General features: G+C 39.7%; 1 protein-coding gene across 3 annotated transcripts in view; it reads right to left on the reverse strand.

The window, feature by feature from the left end:
- The window catches only part of GPD2 (glycerol-3-phosphate dehydrogenase 2), a 140,041-nt gene that overhangs the window by 84,191 nt on the left and 33,843 nt on the right, over window positions 1–22,007 (reverse strand). For all 3 annotated transcript variants that reach the window (XM_088021698.1, XM_028113036.2, XM_028113037.2), the window contains exon 2: window positions 16,912–17,021. In XM_088021698.1, the coding sequence (XP_087877824.1) occupies window positions 16,912–17,013 (102 nt within the window). In that variant the 5' untranslated portion in view covers window positions 17,014–17,021. The remainder of the gene's footprint in view (window positions 1–16,911; window positions 17,022–22,007) is intronic.

Below are 22,007 nucleotides of genomic sequence, written 5' to 3' on the forward strand. Positions count from 1 at the left end.
ATATAATCCAGATGCAAGCCACAAAAATCTTATTCTCCTTTATACAACTCCTCCACTTATCTACAAATAACCATTTCCCCACGTTCACATTTACATACATATTTACATACATTTACCATAACTAAATAAATGTAACTGCTAGGTTTTGGGGGAACATGACATTTTTCTGTCATGGGCTTTGCCTTCTATCATCAAAGAAGGAGGAGGAGGAAGAGGAGGAGAAGGAGGAAGAAGAAGAAAAAGAAGAAGAGTTTTATATATATACATATATATATGCAGTATATACATGTATAAAAGTACGTAGAAAGAACAAATGCCAAAGTAAAGCAAAGAAGCACCAGGCTATGACTGTTCTGGTCAGGGAGGGAGGGTCTTTCATCTGAGGATTCAACTGGGCCATGACAGATGGGTAGTACTTGGACATAAGACTGACAAGTGACTAAACTGCCAGAGCATTTTCACACATTAAAAAAAAAAAAAAATGCTGACATTTTCTGCTTGGTAAGTTTTATAGAAATACTCAGGAAATAAATTTAAGGACTATATCATGATATAAGTCATTAGAACTTGGTAACACTAAAAGGCGCCTGTTCTACTCTGCTAACAGGTCATAACTATGAATATTAAACTCAACTGAATTTCTTCCTCAGCAAGTATGCTGGGTCTGATGGGCACCCCTCATGCCTTGTGGGCTTCTCATTCCACGGACTGCATGCACTGTTTCTCCGTCTTTATCCCTTGTATCTTCCTTCCCCGCCCAGCGTACTCTATCTCAACTCACCTTAAGAATAAAAAAAAAAAAAAAAAAAAAAATGCCTCTTACGTATGTTTTTACCACCCTAAAAATTCTGGAAAGTCCTGTATACCCTTGCTTTTTCTACTGCCTTACCTCCTACTCACTCAACCAACTCCTCAATTCATTCTAATCTTCATTTTCATATACACACCATCACCACCACCACCACCACAACTGACTCATGTCCACTTTGCTGCGAAATCCAGTCAGCACGTTTTATCTGTCATCCTAGCTGTCACCTCAGCACACAACTTTCTGGTCACTCACCTTGGCATCTGAGAGACAATTGTCTGAGCTGAGCTCTCTCTCTCCAGCCTCTCTTAAACACTCTCTCTTAGTTTCCTCTGGAGGTCCCTCTACTCCTCAACATTAAGCACTTAGGTTCCTCTTGGGTCTCTCTCTAGAGACACTCTAGAGAACTTCTTCTACCTCCATATGGTCATATAACTTTACACCACACTGACGTCTAATTTTGCTCCCCTATCCCAGAACCCAGACATCAAACTACCTACTTGGCACCTCCATTTGGATGTCTCACATATATCTCAAAACTGAAAAATTTTCCCTATCAATGTTCATCAGGGAAGGCGCCATTTTGCATCTAGTTGCTTAGGCCACTGTCCTAAGTCCCATATCTGATCAATCACTGAGTACTATCAGTTCCGCCTCCTAAAAAAGTCCCAGGCCCAGTCACTTCATCTTCATTGCCACTTTTCAAGTCACAGGTCTTTACATATTCACCATGCCTACCTCCAAGTCGGTCTGCATACTGCAGGTGGGGTCAGCATTATAAAACCCAAATAATGTCATTTCCATGTGTAAAAGCCTTCAAGAGCTTCCAGTTTAAGTTAGGTTACAGGTAAGCATCTTTACCTTAGTTTCTAAGATTCTTCACAGTCTTTTAGAGTAGGCTGAACTTAACCAAAAAAAAAAAAAAAAGAAAGTGGACAATATCAAGTGCAGGTGAAGATACAACACAATTGGAACTCTCTTATATTGCTGGCAGAAATGCAAAATGAAACAGCCATTTTGGAAAACTTGAGTTTCTTATAAAAGTAAACACACACCATTCAACCTAGCAATCCTCTCCTAGGTAATTACTCAAGAGAAATCAAAAGCTGTGTTCACACAAAAACCTGTAGCAAATGTTTACAGTGGCTTTATTTATCACTGGTGAATGACTAAACAAACTGTGCTGTATTTATGCAATGGAACAATAACTGGCAATAAAAAGAATAAATCACTGATAGACCTGACAACATTAATGGATCTCAAATGCATTCTGCTAAGTTAGGGGTCAGCGAATTATGGTTTTCCACCCAAATCTGGCTGCTGTCTATTTAAATAAACCAAATTTTATTGGAACATAGCCACACCCAGTCATTCGTGGATAGTCCATGACTGTAACAGCAAAGTGGAGAAGTTGCAGCAGAGATGCTATGGCCTGCAAACCTGAAACATTGACTACCTGAGCTTTTATGGAAAAGTTTGCCAATCCCTGGGCTAAACGAAAGAAGACAGACTCAGAAGTCTCTATATGACATGATTCCATTTACATGATCTTCTGTAAAAGCATAAGTATAGGATCAGAAAACAGATCAGTGACTGTCAGGGTCTGAGGACAGGGGGAGGGAAACACTGACTACAAAGAGCATGAGAGAAATTTTGAAGCGGATAGAAATGTTCTCTACCTTCACTGTGGTGGTGGTTATATGACAGTATGTGCTTGCCAAAACTAACAGCACTATATTATAAAGGATGAATTGTACTGCATAATGTAAATTATACCTCAATAAACTCCACTTTAAAACAAGTAAGCAGACATGTGTCGATAGCCAATAGGCACATGAAAAGATGCTCAACATTACTAACCGTCTGGGGAATGTAAATCAAAACCACAATGAGATATCATGTGATACTTGTCAGAATGGCTAGCATCAAAAAATAGGTGGCACCTGTGTAGCTCAGTCGGTTAGGCGTCTGACTATTGATTTCAGGTCAGGTCTTGATCTCAGGGTTGTGAGTTCAAGCCTCACATTGGGCTCCATCGCTGGCATGGAGCTTTCTTTAAAAAAAGAAACAAAGGTGTTGGTGCACCTGGGTGGCTCCGTCAGTTAAATATCTGACTCCTGATTTTGGCTCAGGTCATGATCTCAGGGTTGTGAGATCGAGCCCTGAGTCAGGTTCCACACTGGGTGTGGAGCCTGCTTAAAATTCTCTCTCTCCCTCTCCCTTTGAGCTGCGCCCCCCAAAATAAATAAATAAATGAATACATACATACATACATACATAAATGTTTTTTTAAAAAAATACAAGAAATAACAAGTGTTGGCAAGGATGTGGATAAAAGGGAGCCCTCATACACTGCTGGTGGGAATATAAATTGGAAAACAGTAAGGAGGTTCCTCAAATAATTAAAAAAATAGAGATATCATATGATCCAGCATTTCCACTTCTGGGTATTCATCTGAAGAAAATGAAAACATTAGTTGAATGGATAACAAAGATGTGGGGTGTGTACGTGTTGGTGTGTGTGTGTGTGAGATATTCCATTATATATATATATATATAATTAGCTATATATTGTGTATATATATATAATTAGCTATATATTGTGTATATATATATAATTAGCTATATATATATCTAGTCAGCCATAGGAAAAGATGAAATCTTGCCATTTGTGACAAAATAGATGGACCTTGAGGATACCATGCTAAGTGAAATAAGTCAAAGACAAATACTATATGAATTAAAAAACAAAACAAATGAACAAACAAAACAGAAAAAGACTCCAAGATACAGAAAATGAACTGATGGTTGCCAGAGGGTAGGGGTTTGGGAGAGATGGGCAAAAAGGGATGAAGGGGTTAAGAGGTATGATCTTCCAGTTATGAAATAAATAAGACACAGAGATGCAATGTACAGCAAGGGGAATATAGTCAATAATATTGTAACAACTTGGTATGGTGATGGATGGTAATTAGACTTACTGGGGTGACCATTTGGTAATGTATATAAATACTGAATCACTATGTTGTACACCTGAAACTAATACAATGCTATATGTCAATTCTTCTTCAATTTTAAAAAAAAGCAAATTATGTAATAAACATTTTACTTTTTTCTACTCATTTAATCCTCACAATAACCCCATGAGTTGAGTACTATTGTGTTCTCCATTTTACAGAAGTGACTGAGACAAACGAAAGCTAATTGGCCCATGATTAATGCAGCTCGCATACGGAAGAGCTGAGAACTGCACCTCCACAGGCTGCCCACAGACTAAGTTTTATGTTGCTACACCACACGGACGATACATAATGTGAGAAAAAAATGAGGAGACAAACTTATCAGTTAGAATAGGATGAGATATCACCAGTTACCAAACGCAGAAAGTTTTTGGTTTTTTAGTATGGTTTTGTTGTGGAGGGTGCTTTCCTGAAAAGTTCTTCCAAAAAAATTTTTTTAAAAGATACAGCACTATTGAGGGTAATTTATTTAATTTCTGACACTACATTTAAAACAACATTTTATTTTTGTTTATATTTTTCCCATAAAAGCTGGGGAAGTGTTGCAACTGAGAAGCTAAGCACCAAGTTTATTTTAGAGGCAGTAAACACAGCCTAAGGCCCTACTTATAGTTATGACAAGAGACTCATATGGCTTCATATGGCTTTGAGTCTCAAAAACACATCTGCACTCTACCTTCCCTAGAATATGTTGGCTGATGGCAAATAAAGAACAGAAAAGCAGCCAGAATAAAACAGTGGTGGTAAGTAACAACGTGCTTTAAGAACAGAGCTATTTGTGCTCCAAATCTTCTCAGACCAGCTCTTTTGCAGGCAGCTTGATTACGCAGGAATCTGGGAGATAAGCCCCATTAAAAGACTGACCCAGAGATTCTAGAAGAAACCCTGGAATGGCAACATGCCCTAAATCATCTGAGAGACCAAAACTCATGTGTCCTGACAAGACATCTGACCCACAATCACTTACGCATCCAATCAATATGTATTAGAGGTCCTCGGGAAGTCTGTAGACTGGAGGACAAGTCAAAAAGATAAACGGTCAATCATAATATTGCTTAACAGGAAGATTTAAGATAGAGAAGAGGCCACAAGAGCCACAGGAGGCATACCTCATCCAGATTTCCTGGAAATTATAGCTACATCAAGTCAAGAAAGACTAAGAGGCATTAGATAGGTAACAAGACAGGAAGGAAGTGGGAACAGCATGTGCTGAAACCAGAAGTCATGCTAATGTATTTCTTTGTGCAGCACACTACTTCCTTAAAAACATGAGTTACATATTCCAATACTTAAAAGTTGCTATGTTTTGTAGAACGATGATTTCTGAGATGAATCTGTGGCAAGTACACAGCCGCTGCTGCCCTCGAGCAGGGATTGTGTGGTCTTTTTAGTCCAGGGCTCCTGCTCACTGGTTTCAGGCTTTTATCTCACCCAGTGTAGCCCCTGCAGACAGAGAAGTTTGCTGATTCTGGCCTAGAGACAGGACAAGCCCAATACTATGATTCGGCCATTAAAGCCACAAGAAAGGAGAGCTCAAGAATTCCAACCACAGCTCCCAAACAAAAAATTCTTATCCTGGTGGAATTAGGAGAATATTTAATATTACTTTGATGTTGTTATTTCTGATATTAAATTATGATGGTCTATGGGGAAGTAGGCATTTTTTTAAACTTGTAAGCAAATGTTCATCGACTTTTTAAAAAGATAAAATTCCTCCAGAATTCTGATAGTAAACACGTAGTTTTTGTCAAGAGATTGGTACCTGTGAACACCTACAGGGAACTGAAAGCCAAGTTCATAATCTTTGAGAGTTTATATCCCAGAGAACAGAACAGGGTTCAGAATGAGATCAGTTTTACTATGTCTGTGCACCATTAGACTTGCAAATTAAGAAAAAAAAAAGAAGAATCCTAGACATTTGCAACTTCAGGTGAGACGGAAAACAAGATCTAATAATTAGCGTCTGTTTCTGAAAGAAGTGCATATTTAAAGACCACAGGCAATTAACGACCAGGTTGTCCTGTAATCATGTACAGTAATAATTGGAGTATAAAGTAGGGTTTCATGCAAATCATTTTGTACTGCAACTATCACTCTCACTCTCTCCCATATTATGTGATTCAATCACATACTGCTAATGGAACTGTTAGATTTAAGGGAAACTGCTTTGCGTTTTGTTGTCACAAAAAAGACCAACAATATTTGTATTTTCCTAGAAAGAAGAGGCAACCTGCATCTCTTTACAGTGAATCTTAACATGTTTTAATGGCCTTTACCTCCTGAATCACTTTGTGATTCTAAACAATGATGTTTTTTCTTGTACTTACATGACAGTAAGCAACATTTCTTACTGCGAACATCCTCGGTGAGGGACTTATGATGACTCTGTAGGAACAGTTGCTAATGGATAGACTGTCATCTCCACTGGGGACCAGAGAAGAGAAAACAAGCCCTTCCTTCTGGGGTGACTGAGATCAGTGTCCCAGTTCACCTTGAAGGTGCTATCCAGGCTTTATGTGGCTGTGATTCATTTGAGAAATCACAGAGAAGCTCTCTTAATAGCAATCATGATATATCCAAACTATTAAATTGTAAACCTTTTTTATAGCTCAAAAGGAGGGAAAACCCTTTGGTTCTGTCTGAATCTACTTCAGATAAGCTCACATCATAATTGACTACATGATCTGAGGTTTGGGGAATATGTTTTCTTGGTTTTCAAATAAATATTTCAGAAACGATATATTTGGAGGTGTCTCAACTTGATATTGCTCTTCAATTGCAATAGCCTACTGAGAACTAGAGGATCTGGAGAGGAAGCCTGAGCTCAGGGAGGCCAGAGAGGGAAGAGGCGGCACTGGGGCCTGCTGGGCTGCTACTGGTCCCCACACTCCAATGAACTAGCTCCTATCGGTCTCATCGTTACCACAGAATGGAGGCATTCCTTGACCACTGAGGAAAGTGAGTTCAGTTATTCCTTATGCAAATAACTGAGAGGATCACAATTTGATCCCAGGTTTGACTCCACATCCCATGACCTCAGCTGTGCCAGGCTCTCTTTGCCTCTACATGTAGGTTACCTGGGCCCCTCAATCCATCAGCCTCTCTGACACCAGCAGTGTGGGAAGCTGTTGATGACCATCAGTGAACTCAGAAGTGTTCGGGACGGTGGCCAGCCTGTGGCCAGCCACCCTGGGCAGTCAAGTTCCATGAAATACCACTCTTCCTTAAAAACTTCCCCAACACATACATCTGGAAGTGGATACAGGGGGTTCACTCTTTTCCCATCCCTTGCAGGTAAATAAAATGCTGACCCCATGAGCCAAATGATCATTTCCCAGTTTGACAATCTGGATGGCCCTCAGCTACATTTTAACTTGATGTTCAAAATAGTTCTGGGTCAAATTTATGATGCACACTTTCCATTTCTCTGAGAATTATTTCTTCAAATATATACTTTTTTTATAACGTTTCTATTTGTACTCACAAGCATATAATTAGATCTCAGAAGTTCTTTGTTGAAAAACCACAAATTACAAAATAAAGGAAGTAAAATTAACATTGCCTAACTTAACACATCTATTTTCTTCTTAATTTGCCAAAACTCTACCTACAGGAAGCCTTCCAAACATAAACATAATTTAACTATTAAGCTGGAAAATGAGGAGAAGGGAAGGGAAGTAAAGGACTCTCCCCAAAGCATTTATAGAAAGTTTGCTCAGTTCCACAATATCCCTAAAAAGTTTCTTAAAGAGGCCTCAAAATGAATAAATAGTTGAAAATGAAATGCAAAGTCAAATCAGAATGAATGTCAATGTTGCTCAGTTAGCAACAGCCTAGAAGCTCACCAGCTGTCAACGCTAATCATAGCTCAGTCGTTGACTCACTGTGTGACCTCTAGCAGTACAGTTAACCTCGCTGATTTTGTATGCCAGCAATAAAATAGCATCACAAACTCCTCGAAGGCCTGATGTGAGTTATAACTCAAAGATATTGCCATGGCCCCACTTTGGGAGCTAAGTGTTAAATAAAAACCAAAATTATAAGGAAGATGATAGGATGCTCTTCAAAGAACATTTCCAGCTCTGTCGGCATAATTTTAGTGCTTTGATGAAGCATGCCTCTGAAGAAACAGTTAACCATATAGAGTAGTTAAGAATAGTTCAAACTGGCCTTATGGAAAATATAGTGTATTCAGAATCCTCATCAAGCTTTAGATATCAGACACAGCCCCAACATATTTAGTTGTGTTTCTAGGAGAAAAACAGTTCTTCCAGGAATCTATGCGCAGGGTTCTACATAAGACAAGCAAGTGAACGGTACAGTTTTTGGCATAAACTCTAACAATAAAACTCTCCCCAAAAGAAATGCAGCTCCTTTGTCAAATGGATTAGAAACTAAAGTCAGGACGCAGACGTAATGGCTGGATGCTTAAAACTTTTTCTCTTCCTCCAGAGAACAATGCTGGGTTGCATTTCCCACCCTCCCTGAGAGTTGGCTGGAAATGATCCGGTGGGTAAAAAAGCCCTACAATATGGCAGAGCCACTGGAATAAAGAGACACAGATCCCTGAATGATTTCAAGAAACAGGTCCCCCATCTATCCTCACTGAACTGTATTGTGAGCAAGAAATAAACCTTCATGGTGATAACCCAGTGAGTTCTGGGGGTTGTTTATTACACCAATTAGCATGCTCAAATTAATACACAACTATGGGATACGTTTAGCATTACAACCCAAGATTCACAACTCCCCTACCCTGCATACAGTCCATACACAGTTCAGAATCTTCCCCTGGTGGATAAGGACCCATCATTTACAGAAAATTAAGTCCAGGGCGCCTGGGTGGCTCAGTTGGTTAAGCGACTGCCTTCGGCTCAGGTCATGATCCCTGGATGGAGTCCTGCATCGGGCTCCCTGCTCGGCAGGGAGTCTGCTTCTCCCTCTGACCCTCCCCCCTCTCATGTGCTCTCTCTTTCATTCTCTCTCTCTCAAATAAATAAATAAAATCTTAAAAAGAAAAGAAAATTAAATCCATACATATAAAGCTCCAACAGGACAGATCACCAAACACAAGCCCCACTAAACCATAGTGCAGAGACATTTCTACCTTTATATCTGACATAATGTTGACATCAATAGCTCTTCAAGCAGGCAGGTGGGACCAAGGAGCCTGTTACTTAACCACTAGTTGCTTCTCTCCTCCTGAATATGCATTCTTCATACAGTATCTAACATGATAGTACCCCACCTAAACATCAGCATCAACAAAAACGAAGACTGTTTAAGAACAGTTGCTATTCCAGAACTTCATAATATTTTTTTTAAAGAAAAAGGCTGTTTATGAACCTATGAAAAACGCTTCTGGAGATGGAAGATTATTTACTTAGAACAAACAAGTCTGATGGCTGGAATTGACTCACCGAGTTAAAAGCAATCTGGTAAACATAAAGCAGACGTGTCGTGTAATAATTTCAGCTACATCAGTGCTCAGGAAGACTTATATTGATTTCAACCTCACAGATACTCTTTAGCTTAGGAACCAGAAGAATATTTGCAACTGAGGTTAAATTCATAAAGATATTAAGCATATTCAAAAATTAAACAGTTACATCCAATCAAAGATACTACTGAAAAGTCATGTGGGCATGGAATTTTTAGAATTTAAAACTTAATTGGCATCATGTCCTAAGTGCTATGCAAGTTCTATTTGTGTATCTGTATATTTTAAAGGCTTTTTTTTCGCCAGCAGTTTTAGGTTTATAACAAAATTGAGAGAAAGATCCAGGGGTTTTCCACATCCCTCCTGCCCTCACACATACAGGTCCTTTGTCAACATCATTCACCAAAATGGCGTATTTTTTACCAAGAATGAACCTACACTGACACATTATAATGTCAATAGTTTACTTAAGAGTTCACTCTTGCTGTTGTACATTTTATGGGGTTGGACAAATGCATAATAACACAGATACATTATTATAATATCATACAGAGTAGTTTCATTGCCCTAAAATCCTCTATGTTCTGCCTATTCACCCCCCACACACTTCAGGTAACCACTGATCCTTTTTCTGTCTCCTGTAGTTTTGGAGAACCCATAGTGGAGTTCTTCCACTATCATTTTTTTCTTTCCATGTCTCTTCATGGCATGGTAGCTCCTTTCTTTTTAGCACTGAATAACAGTCCATTGTCTGGATGCACCACAGTTTATTTATCCATTCACCTACTGAAAGACATCTTGGTTGCTTCCAAGTTTTAGCAATTATGCATAAAGCTGTTATAAACATCCCTGTGCAGATTTTTGTGTGAACGGAGTTCTCAAGTCTTTTGGGGGAGCACCAATGAGAGTGATTGCTGGATCATATGGTAAGAATATGTTTAGTTTTGTGAGAAACTGCCCCACTGTGTTCCAGAGTAGCTGTACCATTTTGTGTTCTCACCAACAATAAATGAGGGTACCTGTTGCTCCACATTCTTCACCAGCATTTGCTTATGATTTTTATTTCAATAGATATTCATCTGAACTTCATGTTTCTCTATCCTCTACCAGTTTCTCTGTCCGGCAGTTAATATAAGCCACATTATGCCAACCAACCAAAAGCTCTGCTATGTAAAGAAATCTGGTGCTATGGCATTCTTATTATGCCTAACAAGTCTAGGTCTATTTCAAATGTTCACATCCTATATCGGGGAAGGGAAAGTCCTAGATACTAAAGACCTGCTTTGTGTCAGGTCCTGTGGCTTGTATGTATTGACTTAGTGCTTGGCAGGGGGAAAAAGCCCAGGAATCAGCGACATTAACCCTACCTTACGAAGGAACTGGAATTCTGAAAACTTTCATAACCTGTGCACATTACTAGGCTCACCAAAACCCCTCCACACTTGTGTAACAGATAAATTCAGGAACTAAATATCTATTCATTCGGGGGTCCATTGAAATAAGTCCCAAAGGAGATCTTACTTTCACTAGAGATGATCATTCTATTTTTACTCTTTCTCCAATCTTATCTTTTGTATTTTGAGTCATTAGTATTATCAATCAAAAAGCTCTGCTTTATTAGAATCTCTCACAAATAATGTATTGAGAAGAGACTGAAATTACAAGTTAAAACAATGTTCTCAAAATTCCTATGGATTTTAATTACTCATGCATCACTTTGCCTCTCATTAGCATATGTATTTTTCCTCCTGAGTTTTGATGATACTAGTAACACAGGTGATACAGTTTTACCTGTAATTCAACTCACCTAACACATCACCACTATCATTTTTTCATGTTGCCTTAATTCATACAGAAAACAGAGTGAACTCTAGTATTTTGTAGACCACTCACAAGTGTAGTAAATTGCTGTCTCTTACAAAGTGAGAGGCTATTTTGCAAAGCATGAAGATCCTGTCAATAATTACTATTACTACATCATTGACTTTGGAAAATAATAAGCCTAACTGCATTCCACCTCAAGCTAAAATGATACAAGAGAATTAAAAAAAAAAAAATCAGGCCTTTTTAAATAATGTTTGTTTTTTAGAATGTTTCACCATAGAATCCAACAAATAGCACTGTACTATATAAAATTAATTTACCAAAAATACTATATTCACATAACTTTTTGGAAACATACCAGCCATATAAATCAAGTCTGCCATAACTCATAAAGACCCAAGTAGAAAAAGAGAAGAAACAACAGGAACTTAAAGTAAGTTATTACTTTCAACAGAAAAAGGGTTTTAAGTTAATAACTGGGATTGTCCACCTGCTTATTGGCTCATCATCAGATCAGGAAGCAAGGCGAAGAGAAAACAGAGGTGTCTGTATACCTCTTTTCTGGCCATTCTCTTACAACCTCAGGTGAAGGACATACCAGTGCTGCTGATCTCAAAGTCTTAACAAGGTAACCCTGAATGCCAGGATCACCAGTGACAAGAGCAACTTTCCTGCTCCTTATAACCACACTTTATATTCTTTTTTTTTTTTTTTTAAGATTTTATGTATTTATTTGACAGAGAGAGGGAACACAGGCAGGGGGAGTGGGAGAGGGAGAATCAGGCTTCCCCCCGAGCAGGGAGCCCGATGCGGGGCTCAATCCCAGGACCCTGGGACCATGACCTGAGCCGAAGGCAGACACTTAACAACTGAGCCACCCAGGTGCCCCCGACACTTTATATTCTTATCACCTGGGGATCTAATACTAGCTCAGACTTTTTGAAAGCTCACTAGAGCTTTTATGTTCCAGAACCTCTTCCAGGGCTTATTGCTCCTCAGCATTCCTATGAAGGAAGTACCACTGTTCTCTCTGTTTTACAGATAGAGGAAAATGAGGTCCAGAGAACTTAGAAAATTGTCCATGGTCTCTTAGCTCTTTAGTAGAGCTAAGCATTGGATGCAGGCAATCTTTGCAGAGATCATACTCTCATCCTTTATGTTCTATCACTCATGAATGGAACGAAATTTGATCAATAAGAATCTCTGAATTCCCTGATTCTAATACAATCACTCCTCAAACTGAAAAGAGACCTTGATTTCCATACCCTGAAGCTCATTCCCTGCCTTCGTAAGGTACAGAAAAAAAAAAAAAAACTTTCACATCCGGGCTTTGAGAAAGCTCTCAGTGGTTTTCAGGCCTCACCTCAGAGTTGGCTCACAAAGCCCACTACACCTTCAGAGTGGGTAATGGAAGGAACAAACCGAGCATGTGTTACGTGAGAGGGCCCACCCTCAGACCTAAATAGATCTTTGTTACATCAACCACACCTCTGGGGTTAAAAAGAAGCCCACACTATCACACCAGTGTTTCCAGTTAGACCTAGAAGGTATGAGATAAACGTTGAGTTTAAAAAAACAAAAAGTTTCAAAAAATGCCTTTGGTCTATGATGAAAGACAAAAGCCTGGGGCAACCCTCAGTCAAATCTTTGCATGCCCACCCTGTTTTTGTCCCCATTTTCCCCAGCCACCCACATTCTTCCCACCTACCTGAGGAACTCTCATGCAGCCCTGGTTTTAACACTCTCCAATTCTGCTCCTCACTAAGGTTTACTGGCTCTCAAAGTACCCAAGACTCTCTCTCCTAATTTAAACTCCCCTCTCCATCCACTCTGTTCTCTCATCAACTTGAAATTAGAAAAGGAGACTCTCCCATGAAGTGACACTTCTCTTTCACTAGATATGAGGGAATCACTAGAAGAGCATCCTGTCCGGAGAGGAAGACCAGATATCCTCCACGTCCCTTCCGATTAAAATTATTATTAAACTGACCTATACTAAATAGTGAATGACCAATAACTTGCTCTCAAAAATCTGCACACCACTCCAGAGGTGTTTGTTTGCAACGTTCCTGGTGGGATTTAAGACCGTGGTATATACCCACTGTGATTCTAGCTACTACTCAGCCTCCTGGCCCTTGGCATATAGCTGGTCCGGGGAGAGGAAAATCAAGAAAACTTTGTGGATATTTAAATCACCTACTTGTGGGTGAGGAAATAAAAGGAGGAACATGAAATGAATAGGAAGCCTCTCCAAGACCACTCAAAAAAACCCTACATGCATAACTGAAGGGAGCCTGGAAAGTGGATGCTATTTGTGGTCACAAACCTCCTTTCCTGCAAGTGGACACAGTCAAAAAAAAGTCAGCCAATATTCATCACTTCATCAGCTTCCTCACTGTAATAGGAAAATTTAGGTTGCTCCAGCTCCAAAAGAAAATAATAATAATAATAATAATAATAATAATAATAATAATATCTCCTTAGGCCATCCCTTCTAACTCTGATCAATTTATCTTAAAAGAAAAAAAAATCTCTATGCTTTCCTTAGGTCAACAATGGACACTACTGATCACTGAAAAACAAAATATAAATTTTAATAATATACTTGTATGAGGGAAAGCCACACTATGACGTGAGACCAAACAATCATGCTATTACCTCTAACCCCCGACCTGTCTCCAGAAATGCTAGGGTCTCCAGAACTGTCTCTATCTCCGCACCTACAATAGCTTTTTTTTTTTTTTTAAGATTTTATTTATTTATTTGACCGAGAGAGATACAGTGAGAGAGGGAACACAAGCAGGGGGAGTGGGAGAGGGAGAAGCAGGCTTCCCACCGAGCAGGGAGCCCGATGTGGGGCTCGATCCCAGGACCCCAGGATCATGACCTGAGCCGAAGGCAGCCGCTTAACGACTGAGCCACCCAGGCGCCCCTACAATAGCTTTTATTCAAGCAACTGGGTAAACGGTAAGTGAACAGTATCTTATTTGATTTCATAGTATTTTCTGTTTAATCCAAAAAATGGATATATAATAGCATTCCTTCATTATCCCCCTTGCAAATACAAGCTGTTTTAAAACATAGAATTGATTTAAAAGGTTTTGTGTGAGCTGACCTGGCACCTAAACACTTACACGTAGCACTACCTTTTCTGTCAGACATGCTTCAACAGATGACCAACTTTCAGAATCAAGCCGTTCGTATTTAGAATACAATTCCTGCCTGTACTTTAGGAAGGAAGCTTTGTGCTCAGAATATCAAATGAGCACAAGCTAGGAGCCAGGGGAGACAGAGCTGCAAGGGCAGGAATGCCAGCAAAATGTGCCTGAACTTGAACTCGACAGATGGCTTTCTAATACGTTAGTATCTTGGACTTTCGACACCAACTTATTCTTAAAGGAGGACAGTTTATCAATTAGAATCATCTTAGAAAACTGGAAAAAAAATAAAAACACAAGCCAATATGTTAAGCATTGCTCTGCAAAAAAATGGAGCATGCCTAGTCACATTTAAGGACATAGCTTCTACAAAACATAGCCAAATAATCAGTATCAAGGGGCAGATTTTTCTTGACCATTGAGAAGTCCCCCAGAACGGCTCTGATTGGCAGATATTTTCTGAGAGAGAACAGCTGAGGCCTCTGGTCATATTATGTCAATGGCTCAAATGAGTTGTCTCCTCTCCCTCCCCACCTCCCTTTTCTCTTTTTTGCTAATCCCTATGGCTACATCCCAACCTTCTACCCAAAATATGCTCAAGGCAGTGGCTTTAAGGGACAGGAATCACCACAAAAGAATGCACACGCTTGGATGAATGTCTTATGCAAACTCATTGATTGAATATGCCCATGGTGATTTTTCTCAAAAGAACTTGTCAGATTAAAATTATAAATGACTTGAAACTGCTGGTATCCATTTCATTTGGCTATTAGGGTGGTCAGGATGTGGCAGGTCTGGGCAAAATGACCCAGAAATCAGTAGATCCTTGTTTTGCCTTGATTTTACCAACTAAAATTCACCCCTAACGTGATTGATTACAGTATCAACTGTTTATTCTGTGAGATTAAAGAAAAATCAAACAAATAAATGAAACAGTATAACCTAAGTACAAAGGTAACTTACAAACTCTGAAGTAGAACACGCTTGCTGTGGTTAACAGACATAAACCATGTACAAATTTAGCAACAACTCATCATATTAGATATTGTGACCTTTGGCACCGGCATTTGCCAGTGTCATTTCGGACAGCCCTGCCCTGGGAAAGATGGCAGAAGTAACCTAATCCATGAAGGCCCATGTCCCAAACCGAACTGCCCTTCTGAAATAGCCTCAGCAGAAGCAGCATCTTTTCACACTGACTTTGAAGCAACCAAGGAAATATTTTTAAAGGAATAGTGCATCCAGCATGACCCATGAGTGAGGCTGCACTTCAGAGCCAGTCAGTCAATGAAGACCTGCAAGATATCCACCTCGGGGAAAACGTAAGCGCAACATGCTCACAGGTAAGAATGAAAAAGACTAACACAACCTATTCAATCCCCTCTGTCTTTAGGAAGAAGCACTAAAAATGAGCCCTCCCCCTTTCTTTTACTATAAGCCAGCAAATTGATTGTTCCCAATATGCGTTTTTAAAGTAGTATTTCTCCGGGCACCTGGGTGGCTCAGTCCTTAAGCGTCTGCCGTCGGCTCAGGTCATGATCCCAGGGTCCTGGGATCAAGCCCCACGTCGGGCTCCCTGCTCAGCGGGGAGCCTGCTTCTCCCTCTCCCACTCCCCCTGCTTGTGTTCCCTCTCTTGCTGTCTCTCTCTCTCTGTCAAATAAATAAATAAAATCTTTAAATAAATAAATAAATAAATAAATAAATAAATAAATAAATAAAGTAGTAATTCTCACTCAGGACCTGGGATTCCAAGCAATGTGGCTGGTTCTACTGCCTCAGAGCACAAAGCAAAAACCAAGTGCAAGACAAGCCATGGCATACAGGCTCTCACAAAAATGTACAAAATGAGTAGTTAATAGGTAGTCCAGCTGCAAACAGCTTCCCAAATTCCTTTATCTCCATCTTGGAGTCAGGCCACACCACCAAACTGGTATCGTAAAATGCCCTAGAGTCGTGGGGAAGGGAGAACAGGAGACTAGTAATCCTAACTACTGAGGCGGCTGCTAGCATTTCAAGCCGAAAAAAGAACAAAACCAGTCCCCAAAATCATTTCCTGGCAACCATTTGGTGTAGTTGTAGTACAAAGGGAAAAAAATAAATAAAATGAAAATAAACTGAGCACTTTAAATTATTTGGAAACTTCATAGCAATCTCATTTCATGGCCTTCTCCCATTAAATATGTGACCCAGTATAAAGTAATGCTACATAAGTAAGTAAACCTTTAAGAAATAAACCCAAGATTCAACGCTGGTCCTTTTGTATAGGCCCTTTTCCATTTCCTGTCTCAGATGCCTGCCTGCCTGCCTTCTAATAAGACAAACTTTTGGCAGGAACACAGAAGGTATCCAGACATTCGGATGAATTGGACAAGGAAAGTCTAAATGAACAAAACCGTGGGCTTTGGAAATGAGGCACTCTTTTAAAACCAAAGAGCCAAAATAGAAGCTAAATAATATAACGCTCTGTGATAAAGTTTACCTTAAAAAAATGATACACACAGTTGTCAAGGATCATTTAAGGTAGTATTCCAAATCAGTGTCTGTCAGATCAAGTCGAAACAGTACTTTCTAAACAAACCGTTAACAAACACACGCCCCATGTGCAGTTCTTTAACAGATATAAGTTTCAAAGTAAAATCAATACATGCATAATTACTTACTTGCTTCCTTCTGTAATAAGCAAATTGAGAGAGGCCTAGGACACTTGCAAGGGCGCCACCTCCAACAAGAATAGTCCCTTTTACTGCCTTTTGAAATGCCATTTCTTACCCTACAAAGAAGAACAAAAAGGGAACAGAAAGAAGTGAATTGGGATTTTTATCAGATAACAATCCCCATAGTAAAAAGGGACCGTGCAAGATTCTGAAAAGATGTTAAGCTAGAAAACAAAACATAAAATAAGGAAGTTATCATGGGCCAAAAGCAACACACGAAAAAACTGAGACAAGGGAATTGACCACATAAAAGTCACCTTCCAACAGGAATTAAAGAAAGGAAAGCAGGTTATGAGACAACTGAAGATATTTACACAGTATAAAGTCAAGAGTGCCAGGAAAAGAAATGGCATTGTGTGACTCACAAAACTACATGCTGTACTTGCAATTGTGTTCAACCGCTAATCCGCTCCCCAAGGAGACCGGTGGAAGCCTGTCAGCAGCGGGCAGCAAGCCTCACGTGTACTTCAGGTTCTCTGGCACGGGGTTAATTCAGATGGTGGCACAACTCCTTTCCTGGGCTTTCCCCTCCCAATGAAGCTCTCACTGGAGCCAACTTGTGCACTCCTGTCCTTAAGGGGTCACACTTGACAGACTAAAAGTCAAAGGAAACCATGCCTTGATCCTTCCACAAAGTGACAGAAGATAATTCTTAGGGACTGCTATAATTCCTTTCATTAAGGGAACCTAAAAAAAAAGTTTTTTTCTAGCCAGGGTTGCATGGCACCACAATTTCAAGGGGACACTCTCCATATAAGCACTCTTTTTTGTTTGTTTGTTTTAGAGAGAAGGGGGAGGGGCACCTGGGTGGCTCAGTCATTAAGCATCTGCCTTTGGCTCAGGTCATGATCCCAGGGTCCTGGGATCCAGCCCCATGTGGGTTCCCTGCTCAGTGGGGAGTCTGCTTCTCCTTCTCCTTCTGCCTCTCCTCCCTGACTGACCCCCCCACCTCCCTCTCCTGCTCGCTTGCATGCACTCGCTCTCTCTCTATCAAATAAATAAATAAAATCTTTAAAAAGGGGAGGGGGAGGAAGAGAGGGGCAGATTTGAGAGGGAGAGAGAGACTCCCCAGCAGATTCCACGCCCAGCGAACCGGAAATCATGACCTGAGGAGAAATCAAGGGTCAGATGCTTTAACTGACTGAGACACCCAGGTGCCCCTTGCTATATATTTCTAAATAAAGTCTTGTATTGTGTTAGCTCTTGACTTCCTTCTTACCTTGAAATATATATATATATATACACACACACACACACACACACACACACACATTAAGTCTATATGTGTGAGTCTGTGCGTGTGCGTTTCCACTATTGGACTCATTATATTTTTAAGATTTTTTGCATGCTTCAATATCCTTTAACTTTTTCAAAAACAACATACAAAAAAGTGCATAAAAATGAAAATTCCACCAAAAGAACTCTTGCCAGCTTTTTATTTAGCTAAACAAGAAAAGATAACACCGTGTGATCACCTTAAAAAAAAAAAAAAAGAGTTCTAACTTAGAGTTGATCTTGTTGAATATCAATTCGACCCGCCTAAGACTTTCGTTCACCATAGCAGCTGGTACACCCACATCTTACAGGGAAGCCACTACCCTATTTTCCTGAATGGGGGAGGTCCGACCTGTCTGGACAACATACCGTATACTCTACAAGCATCTCATGACTCAGGAAAACATTTAATATGAAGTCAGTTTTAACCTGGGATAATAAAGAGCATAGAGTTATCTCAATGTAAATTATGGTACAGTTAAAATATTTGAGTCCATATAGGATGAGTAGAATCTATTAGCATAACTATACTAAATCAAAGAATTTCAGTGCAGTTGGTTAACTGTGATTCTATAGAAAATTCATTCTGGAATACTATAAATTATATACTAAAATAAAAGTTGGTATTTCTGAAAATTTTATTTTTCCTCTGACCTCACTCCTTCTGACAAACTTAACACTCGTCTTTTTTATTAAGATTCTCACCAGAAAAAAATATTTCACACGCATATGTTTCTCCGCTGCTGGAGGTCTCTTCATCAAATGGATCCTCTTTCCCAAGTTATGCAAAACAACTGGTATATATGATGGCTAGCAGCCTCCATTCATCACTCGGTCAACCCTAAGCAAGCCCTTATGTCCAAGGTTGGCCTGAACTAAGCCAACTTGGACGGCACTCATTTGTCATAGCCCACCATCACCATTCTCAACACTTTTATACACGTTCTCATGGGCGCCTATCACACCACAAGGGAAACCCTAGCAGTGCAGAGATACCATGCTATCTCCAGGCTAACGGGGCTCCCCTGACAATGAGGGACAGAGAATAGAGACCTAGTTCTATTTACCTAAACAATGCATGTGCCCGCCCCATATAGACAGCAGCCGGGTGGACCCTGGATGTGAGTTTTGTGACTGACTGACTAACTCAGTATCATTGCTTCTGAATTGTTGATAATGTCATTGGTGACCTCACAAAGGATACCACACGTCAACAAAGCCAGCTGAGGGATGTTATGTAACACCGTCAAGGAAAATGTCTCAGCAGACGCGTTCACTCAGCCACTTCTGTTGGAGCTAGTTGTTCCGATTGTGCAGGCCCCTGCAATCCCCGCTCATCTGATTATAGTGCTTCAGTTTGATTTCTGAAACCAAAACTCACTAAGGGAGTTATTTTCATGGGTTTTCTCAATGAGCCACTAATACTAATGAAAAAGTGCATTAATGTATTATTTTGCAGAGTTAGCGATCATATTGACAATAATTAATAAAGAACTTCTTCTTCCCAGTAATTTCATAAACTAACCTATGCTTAGGGGATCATTACTTCTATTGAGATCAAATCCATCTGTAAGATCACCTATTAGTTGTAATGAATAAATCACTCTTACGGGTAATTCAAAAACAAAAGCATAAAATCAATTTCACCAGACTCTCCTAAGATCATCATAATCATCATCGTCCTCACCCTCATCAATGTTATAATGACAATAGTTGACATTTTTTGAGTATTTGCAAGGTAATAGGCACTGTGCTTTCAATTCTACATACATCAGCTCATATCACCCTCACAACACCGTAATTTCATAAAAGAGGCAGTTGTGGTTCAGAGGGCGTAAGGGATTTGCCCAAGGTCACTGACTAGGATGTGACAAAACCACAACTTAGTCCAAACTCTTAGCCACTGATTGGTTCTGCCCTGCTTTTTGTTCTCAAAATAGCAACTTCTCCCCAGGGGCCATACCACATTTTGCTGAAGGCCCTAGTCTCGAACACTCAACCCGTGTGTACAGTCCTTGGCATTAGGGTTTCCCTAAGGAAACCTCTGACAATATCTACGGTAATGTAAGAACTTCATTTTACTGCTGAATCAAAGAAATTTAAAATTTGTATCCATTTATATTCCATCATAAGGAGAAAAGTTTTCACAATGATTACAGAGAGGAATGATTGTTTCCATCTAAGCAAAGCTGCAACGGGGAAATTAGCAAAGAAAGGTAACAAAAATATCGATAAATCTTTACTTTTTGCAGCTACAAGTGTGAGAAACTAGAGGTAGAAAAATCATCCAGAAATAAAATTAGCTTAGTTTTTTTTTTTAAGATTTTATTTATTTATTTATTTGAGAGAGAGAGTGTGTGTGTGTGTGTTTGTGAGAGAGCAGGGAGAGGGGCAGAGGGAGGAGAGAATCCCAAACAGACTCCCCGCTGAGCACAGAGCCCGACAGGGGCTCAATCTCAGGCCCCTGAGATCATGACCTGAGCCAAAATCAAGAGTCAGACGCTTAACCAACTGAGCCACCCAGGCGCCCAAAATTAGCTTAGTTATCATAGCCTGATGTCCATGTTTAATAGCCTATGACTTAAGTTGTATATACATTGACTCAAGACTGGCTCCTGCATTTGCACAGACAAGGGTCAGTCTTCTAATTCTTGCAAGGGGAACACCAGCCCAACTAAAAAAATCCTGAACAAAAAGGTACTCAACTAAATACATCCATGAATTTATCAATTGCCCTGAAGGTGCTTACAACCAATTTGGAGAATTAAATATCAAAGTCTACCTTGTAACTCTGTATTATAACTAGTTGTGCTATACACCCTGAATAGCAATCTTGAGAAAAAAGACAAAGCTAGAAGGATCACAATTCCCCATTTCAAACTATGTTTCAAAGGTATATTAATCAAAGTATGGTATTGGCACTAAAAACTTATTGGCACTAAAAACAGACCTATAGATCAATAGAGAGCCCAGAAATAAACACAAGCATATATAGTCAATTAATTTTTAATAAAGGAGCCAAGAATATACAATAGGGAAAGGATAGTCTTTTCAATAAATGGTGTTGGGAAAACTGGAGAGCCACATGCAAAGAAAGAAAAGACAAAAGAAAAGAGAGAAAGAGAGAAAGAAAAAAAGGAAGGAAGGAAGGAAGGAAGAGAAAGAAAGAAAAAGGAAGGAAGGAAGGAGGGAGGGAAGAAAGAGGACCATTATCTTATACCATATTCCAAAATAAACTCAAAATGGATTAAAGATTTAACTATAAAACCTGAAACTATAACATTCCTGGAAGAAAATAGAGTGTAAGTTCCTTGACGTTGCTCTTAGTGATGATTTTTTGGATTTGGCACCAAAAGCGTAGGCAACAAAGGCAAAAATAAACAAGTGGGACTACATCAAACTAAAAAGCTTCTGCACAGCAAGGGAAACCATCAACAAGATGAAAAGGCAACCAACAGAATGGGAGAAAATATTGCAAATCATCTATCTGGTAAGGGTCAACCTCCAAAACACACAAAGAAGTCATGCAACTCAGTTGCAAAACAAACAAACTGAAAAAATGGGCAGAGGAAATGAATGGACATTTTTCTAAAGAAGACATACAAATGGCCACCATGTACATGAAATGGTGTTCAACATCACCCATCACCAGGGAAATGCAAATGGAAACCACAATCAGATACTATCGCGCGAGTGCAGGCGCACACACACATACCGGCTGGGAGGGAGAGAGGGAGAGGAGAGAGAGAACAAGGGCTGGGGATGTG

The sequence above is a fragment of the Eumetopias jubatus genome, unplaced genomic scaffold (genome assembly GCF_037043125.1).
Source record: "Eumetopias jubatus isolate StellerSeaLion01/CBP00866 unplaced genomic scaffold, mEumJub1_p1.0 scaffold_3, whole genome shotgun sequence".
In the NCBI taxonomy this organism is placed as follows: Eukaryota; Metazoa; Chordata; class Mammalia; order Carnivora; family Otariidae; genus Eumetopias; species Eumetopias jubatus.